Source organism: Phlebotomus papatasi, chromosome 1 (genome assembly GCF_024763615.1).
Source record: "Phlebotomus papatasi isolate M1 chromosome 1, Ppap_2.1, whole genome shotgun sequence".
In the NCBI taxonomy this organism is placed as follows: Eukaryota; Metazoa; Arthropoda; class Insecta; order Diptera; family Psychodidae; genus Phlebotomus; species Phlebotomus papatasi.
In genome coordinates this window covers 44,093,569-44,108,270 of record NC_077222.1, presented here as the reverse complement: position 1 = coordinate 44,108,270, position 14,702 = coordinate 44,093,569, and the positions used below count along the sequence as shown (strand labels likewise).

At 31.2% G+C, this 14,702-nt stretch overlaps 3 protein-coding genes across 3 annotated transcripts; 1 reads left to right on the top strand and 2 right to left on the bottom strand.

The window, feature by feature from the left end:
* Positions 1-1,186: 1,186 nt before the first annotated feature.
* Positions 1,187-4,046, bottom strand: LOC129798372 (chitinase-3-like protein 1). The gene is made up of 8 exons (XM_055841490.1): positions 3,824-4,046; positions 3,587-3,757; positions 3,141-3,373; positions 2,935-3,062; positions 2,758-2,881; positions 2,106-2,291; positions 1,577-2,043; positions 1,187-1,499 (listed from the first exon to the last, which is right to left on the bottom strand). The coding sequence occupies exons 1-8, from the start codon at positions 3,888-3,890 to the stop codon at positions 1,406-1,408; spliced, it is 1,470 nt and encodes a 489-aa protein (XP_055697465.1). The 5' UTR covers positions 3,891-4,046; the 3' UTR covers positions 1,187-1,405.
* Positions 4,047-10,185: 6,139 nt separating this feature from the next.
* On the top strand, positions 10,186-11,373 carry LOC129798374 (uncharacterized). The gene is made up of 2 exons (XM_055841492.1): positions 10,186-10,773; positions 10,975-11,373. The coding sequence occupies exons 1-2, from the start codon at positions 10,333-10,335 to the stop codon at positions 11,158-11,160; spliced, it is 627 nt and encodes a 208-aa protein (XP_055697467.1). The 5' UTR covers positions 10,186-10,332; the 3' UTR covers positions 11,161-11,373.
* On the bottom strand, positions 11,373-13,507 carry LOC129798373 (uncharacterized). Its single transcript, XM_055841491.1, has 3 exons — positions 12,644-13,507; positions 12,353-12,575; positions 11,373-12,284 (listed from the first exon to the last, which is right to left on the bottom strand). Exons 1-3 carry the CDS (start codon positions 12,882-12,884, stop codon positions 11,792-11,794), a joined length of 957 nt encoding a protein of 318 aa, XP_055697466.1. The 5' UTR covers positions 12,885-13,507; the 3' UTR covers positions 11,373-11,791.
* Between the last annotated feature and the right edge of the window lie 1,195 nt (positions 13,508-14,702).

The following is a 14,702-nucleotide window of genomic DNA, read 5'->3' as shown; positions in this document are numbered from 1 at the left end:
GATGTTGGTCTCACGAAGTTCAAGTGTTCTGGAAAGTTGTAACATTTGGTGAGATCTTTCGTTTAAGCCCTCATTCATCAAAATCGGTCACATAGAACCGGAGATATGATTTTTTGAATTTCGTGAATTTGACCCCTCATATCTCCGGTTCTATTGTAATCACAGCGCACTTACGCACCATTTTGGAAACGTCCTAGACTGGACTACAACACTCTAAAATTTCATTAACTTGCACAATGTCGTTTTTGAGAAAAATAAGTTTGAATTTCGATGAATTTTGACGCTATCGCAACGCCACCTGTGGTGAATTTTTGAACTTCCATCTGAAAGTGCTCATCGAGACGAAACCAAAAAGGTAAAATTTAGGTCGCTATGTTAATTAGAACCGGAGATAGAGGCCGGTCAATGTTCGAACTTTGACCCCTTATAGCTCGGGTCAGGGGTTATGGATCGACTTAAGTTTTTTTTTGTTTGATAGGTATAATCAAGGGCTACAACATACTAAAATTTCAGTCCGATGCACAAAGGAATTTTTAAGTTATTTAATTTAGAAAATTGAAAAATCTTCTTTTTGAAAATAGCGCCCCTAGCGGTGGTTTTATGAACTTGTGCTGTTAGAAAGGGAAGTGGCATTTCATGAGAGCTTTCCAAAAAGCCCTCACTTTTTAAATTCTGACAATTAGAACCGGAGTTATGACCATTTTAAGAATTCTTTTGGACCCTTATAGCTCGGGTCAGGGGGGTCGGGGACCTTAAGTTTGGTATTGATGGAAAGCCCTAAGATCCAGCTATAACATACTAAAATTTGAGCCCGATCGCTGCCATAGGGGCTGAGCTACTGAGAAAACAAAAAAGGGGGGTTTTCAAAATGGCGGAAGGAGGGGTGAGGGGGGTGGGGGGTCAAGTTGCAATTTTCATACGATATATAACCTTTGCCGAAAACTGAAAGTCGATATTTCTTTTAGTTTAGGAGCTATTAAGCTCCAAAGAGCGGCCGGACGGACGGACGGACGGACGGGAACGGTTTTTAGCCATCCATATATTCGTGATCAGGAAGTGTCAAAACACATTTTGGCCAAGTTTGAGCGCGATCGGACGACATGAAATTTTGTTAGGTTTATAGTAGGTGAGATTATTAAGAATCTCACATAATAACCTTCATACCGATACTACACCAACTCTTTGCTTGTTTTTCTATATCTTTTTTATTTAGCCATTTATAAATAATATAGCTGGTGATTTTCTTTAATTAGATATTCTATTAGCGAAATTACTTTTGGGTAAGTTATTTTTCATAATTTGTCTGAAGAATAAAAAGAATATCATATTAAAAAAGCCTAAGTAAATAGTGACTATTTCTTATGTATGTGATTTCATAAATTTACATAATTTTATCAATTTTGTTTTAACAAGTTACTGAAGTACAATAGTTACACACATTTCTATTCAGGTCGAAGCACAGGTTTCCACAATCGAATTGGGTTTCTTTAAACCCACCTCTGCAAATTGAAAAATATATAGTTAGATGTTAGATTATTTGCATTATTATTATGTGTAAATGTAAATTATTACTAACTGTAGATTTTTCTCACAACGGTAGAAGATGTTGCATTTATTTGGATCTCGTGCATATCCAACGTCCTGACATACCGTACCACTTGGCGGTGGCAATATAGTTGAAGTAGAAGATGACTTAGTAGTCGTTGATATTGCTGAAGACGTAGAAGATGATTTCGTAGAAGTGGTTATAGAGGGTTCCTTGGTCGTTGTTGATGGGTCCATGCCCCCACCATTGTTAAGAGTGCTTCTAATAGCAGACATTAAGGGATATTCCCCATTCCCACAAATACCACGAATATCATCTTGTTCCAAAGAATAAATCATAACTCCCGCAAGATTTCGAGATATTGCATATTCAGTTTTTTCTTTCACTGAATCAATATTATCATATCCAATCCATTCATTTCCCTTGTAGGCGTAAGGTACTTTTTGGTCATTGTCCCATACAATCGCCCATCCCCCTTGTAAATGTTTCTCACATACCTATTATATTAAAATAAGGTAATGCTAAGAAAAACAACTAATTAACTTAATAAAAATTATACCTCAATGTAATTAAGAGTTCCCGGAGTTTCAGTATAAGGACCAGCTGGTCCTGGACCTGTTGTACGAGCACCAAGACCATTATTGTTCGAATTTGCCAAAGTAAATGATTTCCCATATAGAGGAATTCCTAGTACGAGGCTTGAAGGATTTGCACCTGCTTGTATCCAAGCATTTACGGCTGAATGCTAAACATAGCACAGATTATAGTTTTGAGAGTTAGAGTTTAGCTCTTTAGCGGCCCAGAGAAATCTACTCGACAACCTCGCAGATTAGAATACGTTACAACCATTACAACGATCTTTATATAATAATAAAGAAGTCGTTATAAAAGGATTGAAATCTGAGGCCCAATTTTTGATACTCTCACTCGCACCCGCGAGCTCTTTAGTGGCCGAGAGAAATCCACTCGCACACCCCGTAGATTCAAATCCTTCTGTAACGACTTCTTTATAACATAAAGTACTCGTTGCACGTATACTCAAGAATTTCCGGGGTGTGCGAGTCAATTTCTCTCGGCCACTAAAGAGCTCGCGAGTGCGAGTGAGAATTTCAAAAATTGGCCCTCTGGTGAGGTGTGCGAGTGGATTTTTCTCGATCACTAAAGAGCTGATGAATACGAGTGCGATTTGCATACAATTTTTTTTTACATACAACATTATATGTAGAAACACTAGAAGATTCCTTAGAACTGCTGTAGAGTGGGGAATTTTGACCTGTATTACCATCGTATGCCGAACGCAAATCATAGGTCATAAGCAAAATGTAGTGAACATGTCTAGAAAAAAAATTATATTAAACAATGTAGAACCTAAAATAAAAGATACGCACTTGACCATTTCTGCAGCATTATAAGATGACGAAAGAAAATGTGCAGAAGCTCCAACAGCAGTAGTTAATATTAATCCTTCGTTGTTGAATGCAGTTCTTAGTGCTTTCAAGAGTTCTATATAAGCGACCTTAAAGCATAAAAAATATTGCTCAATATTTTTTAGACTACATAGTTAAGAATACAGTTAAATAGCTTGTCTAAATACCCTGTCAGTAGATGCACCACCTCTAAGACCTGGATACTCCCAATCAAGATCAAATCCATCAAATCCGTATTTTTTACAAAAGTTAACTACACTCGACACCATTTTTGATCGTAGATTAGGGGAGTTAGCCACATTAGAATAAATTGTAGATCCCTCGTTCCAACCTCCCATAGCAACTAGTAGTTTAAGACTAGGATTTTTTTTCTTCAAATTAATAAATCGGTCCAGTCCACCTATTCAGGAAAAATATAATTTTTTTTATATAAATCATGAACACATTACTGACTTGAGGAAATGCTACGAGTGGGTTTAGTTAAAGTGCAAATATGTTAAAATTGTCCCTTAACCAGCACAATTACATATTTTACACTAAATCTATACACTCTGGTTCCATCCTCAAGCCTGGAAGAAGCATCAACTGCTATATAATTTTCACTGTTTATCACCTAAACTTATATCATGCCACGAATCCAATAATTTCACATCTCCCGAAGAGGATAATCCTACGAATGTATAAATTACGTGGGTACAGAGATGTACATCAATATTCTCGATATCAACTTTTCCATTCCCATTGCGATATGTAGCCCATGTTGCAAAATAACAGAAGAATGTATCTATTCCATAAGAATTAGAAAGTTCAATTCTGGGATTAGAGCTCTCACTATAATTTTATTTTGTACCTGTTGCAGTTAAACAAGGACAAACCACTGTAAAGAATGATATAATAAATAAGAAAACTTTTCTCATTTTTAAACTTTATTTTCGTAAACAATACGATGAAATGTCGTTTTTTAAGGAATAATGGTCTTTATATAGTTGTCTGACTACGCCTTATAATTTGATAATTTTTATTATTTTACAACTTTCTTTGATCATTCAGTTACCATTCATACTCATGGAGCTATTATACAAAATATTGCTTTGAGAAGTAATATATAAATATATACTTTATAATCCATGATTGTCTTATCAAAAAATTACCGGAAACTCAGTATAAAAATTGTAATCACATCAAACCACAGCGTATTTAGAATTTAGAGTATTTCAGGACGTAAAATATTTTCTTATCAACTATCATAATTGTGTTCATTCTTCTCGTACCTATAATTTGAGTTTGCAAATTTCTATTTTATCATATTATTCTCAAAGTACAGAAAAGCACAGAAAATATAGCCCGCGAAATTTCAAGAAAATATCCGCGGACGACTAAGATCCGCGGTTCGTGAAGAAAAGCGTATATATAATACTCATGCATATTATATTCATATAGATATGTTAATGTTCCATTTATAATTATATTGACACCTGTAATTAAAAAAAAAACTATACTGTTCTCGATTTTTTTTAATATGTTTATTTACTCAAAGAACTCCACAAAAATATCTCAAAATTTTTGGAAATGAAACAAAATAGGATTTAAAGATATATTTGAAAAATCTATTAAATGAAATTTTCTTCATACTTCATTTCATTTAAAATGCAAAATATCAGGAACTATAGCACATTTTTTGAAGTATTTTTTTATTGGTCTATACTAAATTTGCTCTACAAAATCAACTTTGAGCGATCGAACGCGTAAACAGATTTCAGAAAGATGTATAATAATAACCGTAAAATTTCTTAAAAATTCAATTTTGCCTAAAATTAATATATCTCGAGAATAAAGATAGCGTTACGGATTTTTTTGATTCATCTACTCAAATAGGTCTACAAAAATATCTAAAAAATTTCACAATAGCAAAATAGAATTTCGACATTTCGAGATAATCTAAATCTAAATATTTTTGTACATATTTCCATAATCTCAGAACGCGAAAATTTTGGAAAAGAGAATGCTTATTTTCGCCATCAGGGATGTTCCAAATATCCCTGTGAATTTGAGACCGATCGGAGAAAGTCGAAGAAATTGCTGATTACAATAGGTGTGATTATGTAAGAATTACACCTAAAAATAGCAATATTTATTTACATGGCTTCATTCTGGAAAATTAAAATTTTGCCATATCTTCCTATTGACACTTTAAGATGTGTACTAAAATTTGACGAGTTTCCAGTCATTTGCCTAAACTTTTCCTGCCAAAAATAAAAATGGTTTTAAAGCCCTTATATCCTTTATGTTTATACAGTAATACGGCGCTTCAGATCTAAGGCTTAGCCATACTTCTCTATATTCTTATCAGTCGACAATTTTTGGATTATTTTGACTTAAAAATAGACTATTAAAATGGGAATTAATCTATTTGAATCAGAAGATCAAATTAAATTGGATACTATTTAGGATTTTGAAACCTTCGGAAACTGGGCTAAACCTCGTGGTCTGAAGACTGTCTGTCTAATGTAAGCAAATTTCTGATTTTCAATATTCATTGTCATTCATTCATGTATAAATTCATTTAGGGGAGACCGGGGAGGTTTGGGACACTTTTTCATGTTTTGACTTTGAGACAGTATTCCAAAAAACCACGATAGTGTATTACAATTTTATGCGGTCTATAGGATACTTATGGGTATTGACTTTATAAAAAGTACTCGATAGAACTTGGAAAACAACTGAGTTTTCTTGGAGAAGATAAAACATTTAACTTGACGCTTTGTCCCAAACCTCCCCGATGTGGGGCAGTATGGGACGCAAAAGGTGATGTTTGGGACGCCTTTTTTCTCGCATAATTTGTATTACTAGAACACGTTAATTAATTTTAAATACCAGATTAAAAATATTTCTGATAGAAATAAAAATGTTTCATCTTTTATCTACACTTAGAAATTAATATCAATTTTATTTGTACAGTAGAGTCATTTATTGTCAATCAATTATTTAAAGTATTTTCTTCTTATTTTTCATCTACTTTTCTTTTTTTATTCTAAATATTGCAATCATGATTACCAAATTCCTCAGGCGAGTAGATTTTCTTGCAACTCTTAGTTTTAAACTCATTGATGGATTCCTGTTGGATTTTACGACAACTGCATTGTACCTGTTTTCTCATTATTTCTCTAAATTAGCTCTCATCTTGCCTTTTATGGAGAACTTGTTTGAGAAATTTTCGAAAAAAATAATTTTTAACTAGATTGGGCAAAGATCGAATATACTCTGAGAAGAAATTATTGATTCCCAAGACATTGATGGTTTAATTGTCCCTGTAGTTAGAGAAATCTGATGCACTGATAAACTTTACACAAGAGGGAGATTTCCAGTAGAAACTGGGCATTACTCTTCATTTTGACAATAAACAATTGCATACCACCTACAATCTTGTCGAAAATCAAAGTCCCATTCATCCCCTTTTAGGTGTCCCAAACATCCCCACGTGTAGTTTTGGTATTTAAAACCTTTATGTAAAAAACAAGAGCGTATAATATCTGAAACTTTTATAAAAATATGTTCCCAGATTACACTGCTACCTAATGAGATAAAAAAGTTTTGATTATATATCGCTGATATAAAATACAAAGAGGAAAACTGTGACGTCAAATTTTTCGATTTTTATCAATTTTTAGAAAAATGTTCATAGAATTAAAACAATAAAACTGAGGATATCCATTCTTTTAGTCAAGATACATCTTAATGTTGCCTACGATACAGTAATGGTTAAATCTCATTTATTTCAAAAATTAATTGAAAAAATCGCCTTGTCCCACACTACCCCTGTCCCAAACCTCCCCGGTCTCCCCTATACATGAAATATTTAGAACATAAAATACAATATGGTAATAATATCACCTACTTTTTTGTATTGAAAACTATAATATTTTAAGAAATTGTTATTTTAGGCAGTGTTGTTGAAAAAAATACATACAGAGGCAGTAATATCGAAGTCTTCCTACAGAGATTGTTGTTAAAAAATATGAAATATTCACATAGTGTCAGCAAATTAGTCGGTACTGTTGATGAAAAATATCCTTTTGTCATGAAGGACTATCTAACACTTGATGAAATAAAACTTGCGTCATTATAACCATTTCTTCAAGAAGAAATATTAAAATCGAAATCTGTGGTTCGCAATTGAACAAAAAAGGCATAATGGATTATCAAGTAAGTTTAAGATAAAAAAAATAATTACCTAATAGAATTATTGAATAATATATCAGGACATAGTTATATCGAAAATTCAAAATACAAAGGAGAATGGATATGGTGTTCAACCAAAGAAATTTGATCATAATCACGCTTTTACACAAGCTAAGTTTCATGGAAGACATGAAGCCAATTTTATCAGTGTCGAAGTTTATTTAATTTATAAACAATTCGATATAAATCAGAAATTAAATTCATCTGGTCAAAAGCGCTTTCAAGAAATTAAAAGTAATAATACTTTTATTGATTGTTATATTTTATCAATGAGATATACAATAACGATCGACACAATATTATTAGAGAGCGAATCACGAGCGAAGGAAATGGGAATTTTTGCCAATGTTTATATTTGTCAAAAAGCTATGATGAAAAACATTAAATATGTCCTATGGTACTTTGTAATATTATTCAGAAAACTATTTATATAAGTAGAACAAATTAACCCAACTTCCAGTGTGGCTCTCTTTAATATCATTGTGGTGAAATATTCTGGAATAAAACAGTCGCAATCTTTTGATACTCTTTCAAAAAATGATGATAAATCCAGATCCATAATTTTTTTAATTATATAGGATAATTTAATAAGCAATCATAATGACCTAAATTCCTAGCTTAAGGACCACACTTTCCTATCAGAACAAGAAATTTCGAAATATCATTCTAACTATATAAGATAATGACTACGAAGTGCTATAAATTGTAATTCAAATTTAGATTACATTATTAAGTTGAAATTATTTTTAATAGATTTATTTCCAACCAACACCCCATCCCGGCAGATACAAATATTTATGGAAACATTTGATGGTTGACTTATGATTCAATGTTGGAACACTCTGATCAATATAAAAAATTTCATTGGGTTTCCTGAAGAAGGTTTTTAAAGCACAATGATTTTAAAACATTGAACTATTGGAATATTCGTCTCTATATAATAAAAATCCAAAGAAAGGAATAAAAATATTTTTCATCGGTGAAGAGGGTGAAGATATCCCCAAAAAGATAGCCACGGACACTATATCAATCAGAATATATTCAAAATGTCCTACAGTTTTAATAAAGGTTGTAATAATCACAATAATTTGGATTTCTTTACTAATTTGAATATATACATATGTTCTAGAATCCTATGTGCAGTATTGGTGATACATTAACAACAGATACTGAAAGTAATCTTCATTATAGCTACAACGGAGTTTGGTGTTATGCATATTAAAGATTACTATGTGTTGATGAAAAACAAAGTTTTAGGAGAAGAAAATTCAGAAACATCACATTAAAAAAAAAGTATTCTGTAATAAATCCCATATAATAGAATGAGGTTTTACATTAAGTTCTTAAAATAATAATAAAGTTTAGCATGTTAGAATTCGCTCTTTGGAAATTACAAGAGACCGCATACATTTTGTTGCATACATTTTCAGGAGGCAGCATAAAGTTTTCAATATTTTTTTTATCTCAATTTAATGGCTGAACAAAAACAATTTATTTCCTTTCTATTTGTAATGAGCATAAATATAAACATCGAAACATTATATATTTTTACCTTTCACGGTATTTTTTTTATGAGTTAGCTCCTTGTCGGTCTAAAAGATGCGTAAATTTACTCAAAATTAGAATGACACGGAACCAATATGCTCCAGTTAGTTCCTTATTTAATAAGAAGTTGAACGATAAATCTATCTTATGCGCCTTTACTTTAAAGTTGGGCAAGCAATCAAAAAGAGTCAAATTTTGAAAAATATTTCTAATAAAGAAATTTAATGACTTAGTATCATCTGAAAAAAATATTAAATTATCTCTTTAAGTGCATTTAAATTTCAAAATTGTCATGTTTTAGTCCCTTGTAATTCCCAAAGAGCGTATTGTAAGCATAAATAGATGTAATAATGGAAGAATCACATCTAAAATTTAATTTAAATTTAAATTACATAAGTGAAGAAAAACAATTTATGTTTTACACAACGAATTACAAAGTTGAATTTTTAATATCTAGTCTTGTAAATAATTTTAAACCCAAAAATTAATATATATTGTTGTTTTACCCATTTTTCTGTTTTTTTTTAGAAATGGACAACTTTATGTACATAATACATAACTATAACATTTTGAGAGATGTAGGATATCCTTCTGAGACAATTAAAAGTTATTTAAAAAAATGTGCAAATTTAAGTAAACCTGAACCTTCTTCTATTGAAGAGTTGATGTATAATTCTGATGAAATGAATATAAAATTTCCAATTGAGAAATATCGTATAAAATGGCATTCTTCGCATTCACACAAACTTATTGAAGAAGAAGCATCTTCTACATATCCAGTAATTTTGAATAAAGTCCTAGTACTTTATTGCAACTTTCTTGAACATAAACTCAAATATGGTAAGTTTGTTATATCAATTTTTCTTCTATGTCAATTCTTATTGATTAACACTTTTTCAGGTACAGAAATTGAAAAGAATATTTATTATGATATGACTATTGAAGGTTTTGTTGATAGATTGCTTGTGAAAAGATGTGTTTCTTTTTTTGGAAAAAAAGATCGATTCCTATTAAGATCAGGAGAGATAGGAAATGGCGGCTTCGAGACAATTGGAACAAGACAGGAAAAATTTCCTCTAGTCATGAGAGATTATTTAACACTTGATGAAATCAAGTTAGCCACATTTATAACAATTTCTTCGTCCTGGAAAAACAATGTAACAGTTGGAGTTTGTGGTCCTCAATTTAATAAAAAAAATAAATTGGATTATCAAGTAAGATACAATATTATTATTTATTTTTAAAATAATTATACCGTCTTTTATTTTTAGGATATTATTTTAGGGAAGAGCCAAAATTGTTTTGAGTGTGGATATGGTAAAAGACCAAAACAAAAAAAATCTGATGAGGTGGAAAAGCTATTTGATAAAAGGTTATAAACTTGATCAAAAAATTGAATCTTTATATATAATAACTTATTTTTAATGTAGGTCTGTTTGGGATAAATTTTATGATCATAAAAGTCCTTTATATGGCCAAATAGATAAAAAAGAAGAACGCCATTCTCGCAGAAGTCCCAAAATTCTGCCACGTTACAGAAAAATTGAGAAAACAACAGAAATTTGTGATTGCTATATGTTGGAAAAGAGGTATTCTATAATGATAATGCACTTGTTGATAGAGAGTAATTCACGGGGTAAGAAAATTGGCAAAATGGCTTATATCTGGATAAATAAATATCGTTTAGGACTAGAAAAAATGACTAAATGGCAAGAGGAATACTTTCTTCGAGCTTTTGTATCAACTGCAATATGTCTTTATAGACGCCTATATTCTATTTATTGCATCCACTTTGAAAATTTCCATGACAACTGTTGGGTTAAGGATGACACTTTCTTAAATAACAATAATGAATGCGATCCGTATTTTTGGAATAAACATCCGCATCAAGGGATTAAAGTAAGATTATCGTCCACGACTGTTGAGAAAAGAACAATACAAGAAGACGACAAATATATCTATGTTTCAACATATACAGCTAATGCAAATTCCCTGCCTGGAAATGAATATTGGATGGTAAGTGAAGAATTGATATAAAATTAAACAAAATATGCGTTTGCGTATGCTAAGGTATTTCATTCATAAAATATTATCCTATTATTATCTACTATAGTATGAAATTCAATCATTTAAATCTAAAGTTTGTTCATATGAGAGATTTCCGAGGTTTTTATATAGAAATTCATATGTCTAATATGATTATATAATTTCTTCCAGAAAAAAATATCAACGAATAAGGACTCCACGACTGTATTAGCTTCTCGTAGCTTCATTTCTGAATTACATAATCCATTAGTTAATAGAACAATGGTTTCTGGAAAGAATTTATATATTGCAACTGACTACGGTGTAAAACATCTTTCAGATTATTGTTGCGAAGTATTGGAAAATAATATTTTTTAAATCAATCCAAGTAATAATATGAAGCATTCTCACCGAGGACAACGCAAGGATAAATGGGTGGTGCAAACTCGCAATAAATGGGCGTGGCTTCAACCCCAAAAATATCAACCTAATATATATGGATATATATATATATATATATATATATATATATATATATATATATATATATATATATATAACAAGAAAAATCAATAAATTTTTTAGGAATATTTTTTATGATTTTTTAAAAATATTTATTATGGGATATTAATATTAATGAGTATAAATTGTGAAATTTATACCTACACATATTACATTAAGAATGTAAGTTTTGTAGTATTTATTTATATTTAAACATTGTGATTTTTCATGCAATATTGCATGAATATACAATATATACTGGTTTTATATTAATTAATGTTTATATATACGTTATCAACATTGAAGATTTACAAATTTAATGTATAAGAGAAGATTATAATTGCTTATCGCTTGATACGTAAGATTAATTTAGCGAAAAAATCTTTCCGCTTGTCCAAAGTTCTTTATTTCTGGAGAGAAACTTTCTTTTTGATAAATTGGAAAGATAAAATGTCGTAATTAATTGTATAGATATACCATATAATTATAATAAATAATTGATGTCATTTTAATCTTCCTTCTCTTCCTCGCAATTACTATTACTTTTATTCTGTATTCCACTTTTCTTTTTATACTTACTGGTTTTCGATTTGGGTATAAAATTAATTTTTACAGGTTTCACATCAATACCATTTTCAGCAATATTAATTTTATCTAGATTTTGAATATCTGTAAATTTTTCATAATTGAACTGTTTTGACTCCTTCACATTGTTTTCAACAAATTCTGTTTTAATAGAACATCTTTCATTACAACCAAATAATGACCCAGAAACCATATTAATTGGTTTATCAACACAATTTGGTGACATTATTTTATGGAATAAATTTGAGGAGTTGGCAATTCTGCAGGATATTTTAGATTTCACTGAAACGGGTCCTAAAGAAAAGCATTTCCTGTCGGATTTTTGTTGTGAGTTATTATTAATATTTTCAGCATTTTCATTCTTTTGTTCCTGTTGCTTTTGCCATTCGAGAACATTGGTTAAAAGATGAATGTAGCTATGCAATTATAAAAGCAAAGTTATAGGATTATACAAACTGTTGAGGAAAATGATAGAAAAACTTACCGGATAGCCATACGAAGTATTTCATTTTTTGATAGTTTTTTATCTGGTGGATGTGTTGGCACTAATTTACGCAGTTCTGCAAATGCTCCTGAGACATTTTGTTGTCTCCATCTTTCTCTTGTGTTTGTGAAAATCTTTCTAACAACCTGACCATTCTTTATCATAGTCCCTCCATTTGAAAAAATCATCCGCTGATGAATGCTTCGAGCACAATTTTGCATTCCTGTAAATATTAAATTTATACTATATGGTTTTAAGTTGTGAATATTTACTTTCTTATCAATTATTCACCATTTCCTGTGATATTCTCTTCATCTTCGGATTCATTTAGGGAGAAGTCGGACATTTCGTCGTCCGATAATGAGTCTTGATTATTGACGAGTTGAGAACATTTTGATGAATTATCTAGGTTAACACTAATTGCTGATGTATTCAATATTTTTTTATTTTGCGTAGGATCTATTAGATTTGGTGTAGATGAAGTTGAACTACTTCTTTCGGTATTTGTTTCTTCATTTTCAATCCAATCCATACTACACGATATATATACACTTATTCAAATGACGGAAAAATAAATTGTAACGTTATACGCGCGATACGCAAAGTGACCGTTTGCAAAGATTTCTCTTCCTAAACTAAACTGAAATCCGTTTTGTGTGAGCAAACTCATGGTTGTGCAAGCATCCATTTCAGAAGGGGTGGTGTCTTGGAAAGTAAATATATTTAGCAGAGGGTTGTTCTCTACTCCCCTTAGTTACACTATATTTAGTTACATTGTACATATAAAAAGAGCATTTTAAAACGTTACCCATCATATTATTATGATAATAGAGAAAAAATGTGGGAATATTATTCATTTCATTGCTCTGCACGTGACCTCATCAATTGGAAATTAATTTCTAACATTATGGTCGAGTAAATTCACTTAAATGATGTCTTATCACTTCAAAGGGGATTAAATGTGATTTTTATGACTCTGAGGGTGTGAATGGACATTGTTTTCCTTATCCCCTTCACACAAAATAAATAAAGAGTGGCTGGTGGTACCAGATAAGATGGGCTGTGTTTGAGAGATATGAAAATAATTTCAACAACTTCGAAGGATTTAGTTGGTAGGATTTAGATGGTTGATATGTTTGCGACTCCAATAAATAATTTATAATCCTAATTTTTGTCTTACATCAGTTTTCAGTAAAAAAATCAGCATATAAAAAACACTTGAGAAACATTCTATTTTTTTTATTTTGGTTGTATTTAAATGGCTGTAAAATATTAGTAACGCTATTTATGTATGTTATTCAATAAAAATATTAGAAGTAGGAGAGGGGAATGCATAAACACACGTACGCGGCTATTTAAATTTTTCACTTTTTATGGTCTAGATCTAGAGCCTGAAAGGTAGGAGGTATCGACTTTTGGTCTTTGGTGACCTGAGTGACTCCATCATAACATAAGTAAGCTTTTCCATAAGATATCTTTTTTTTTCATTATTGTCTTATTGTGTATGTTTTCTTAATGAATTCCATATCATTGTTTTAACAAAAACTGCTATGAGTTGTTCCCTTCGATCCTGTTTAATCCATAAAGATCCAGCCCAAGAACGGAGTTCTATATCATATACTCCAATCAAATCATATTTCATTACGAAATTTAAAAAATCTTTTTTTTATCCAAAAAAAAAGGAAAATCTGGTGGGGGTGGCCCAATAAGTTAACACTTTAAGGGCGTAGTTTAGAAGACAACTCAAGATGAACTGCCAGCTCAGAGCGAGTCTAATACCATCGAAAGGCACATTCTCTCCCTGTGGTAAAGATGTTTCACCCTTCACCTCCCACTCAGAGGGTTAGCCCTAGGGACAAGGCACATTGTGTACCCAATCAGTCTTTAAGGAATTTAGAATAACGGCGGGGACTTTAGCCGCGGAACCGATTAGTCTTACATTCGGCCATCCTGACTGGATCAATGACCTCATTAATTTTTTGGTAGTTAATATAGAAATTTGAACAGAGGCCACGATCTTGGAGACATAATAGACGGAAGTGGAATGCCTATCGGTTCCTTATCATATATAAGCGACGCTATAATTTCATTTTCTTTTGTATTGGTCTTTGACCATTTTATCTCAATCATTGCATTTCATTCCATGGTGAATATTTCATATCAGATTTTGGAGTTTCATTCGAGTCGATCAATTTCATTTCGATCAATGTTTATCATTCAAAATCGACCATTCCAAGCTTTTTTAGACAATTCAAATTCACAATCCAATACAGTCTCTCAAATTCGAGCATATATGGGACCGAAATGTCAGCCGAATTAGACAGAAATTCGGGCGACAAACTTTTTGAAA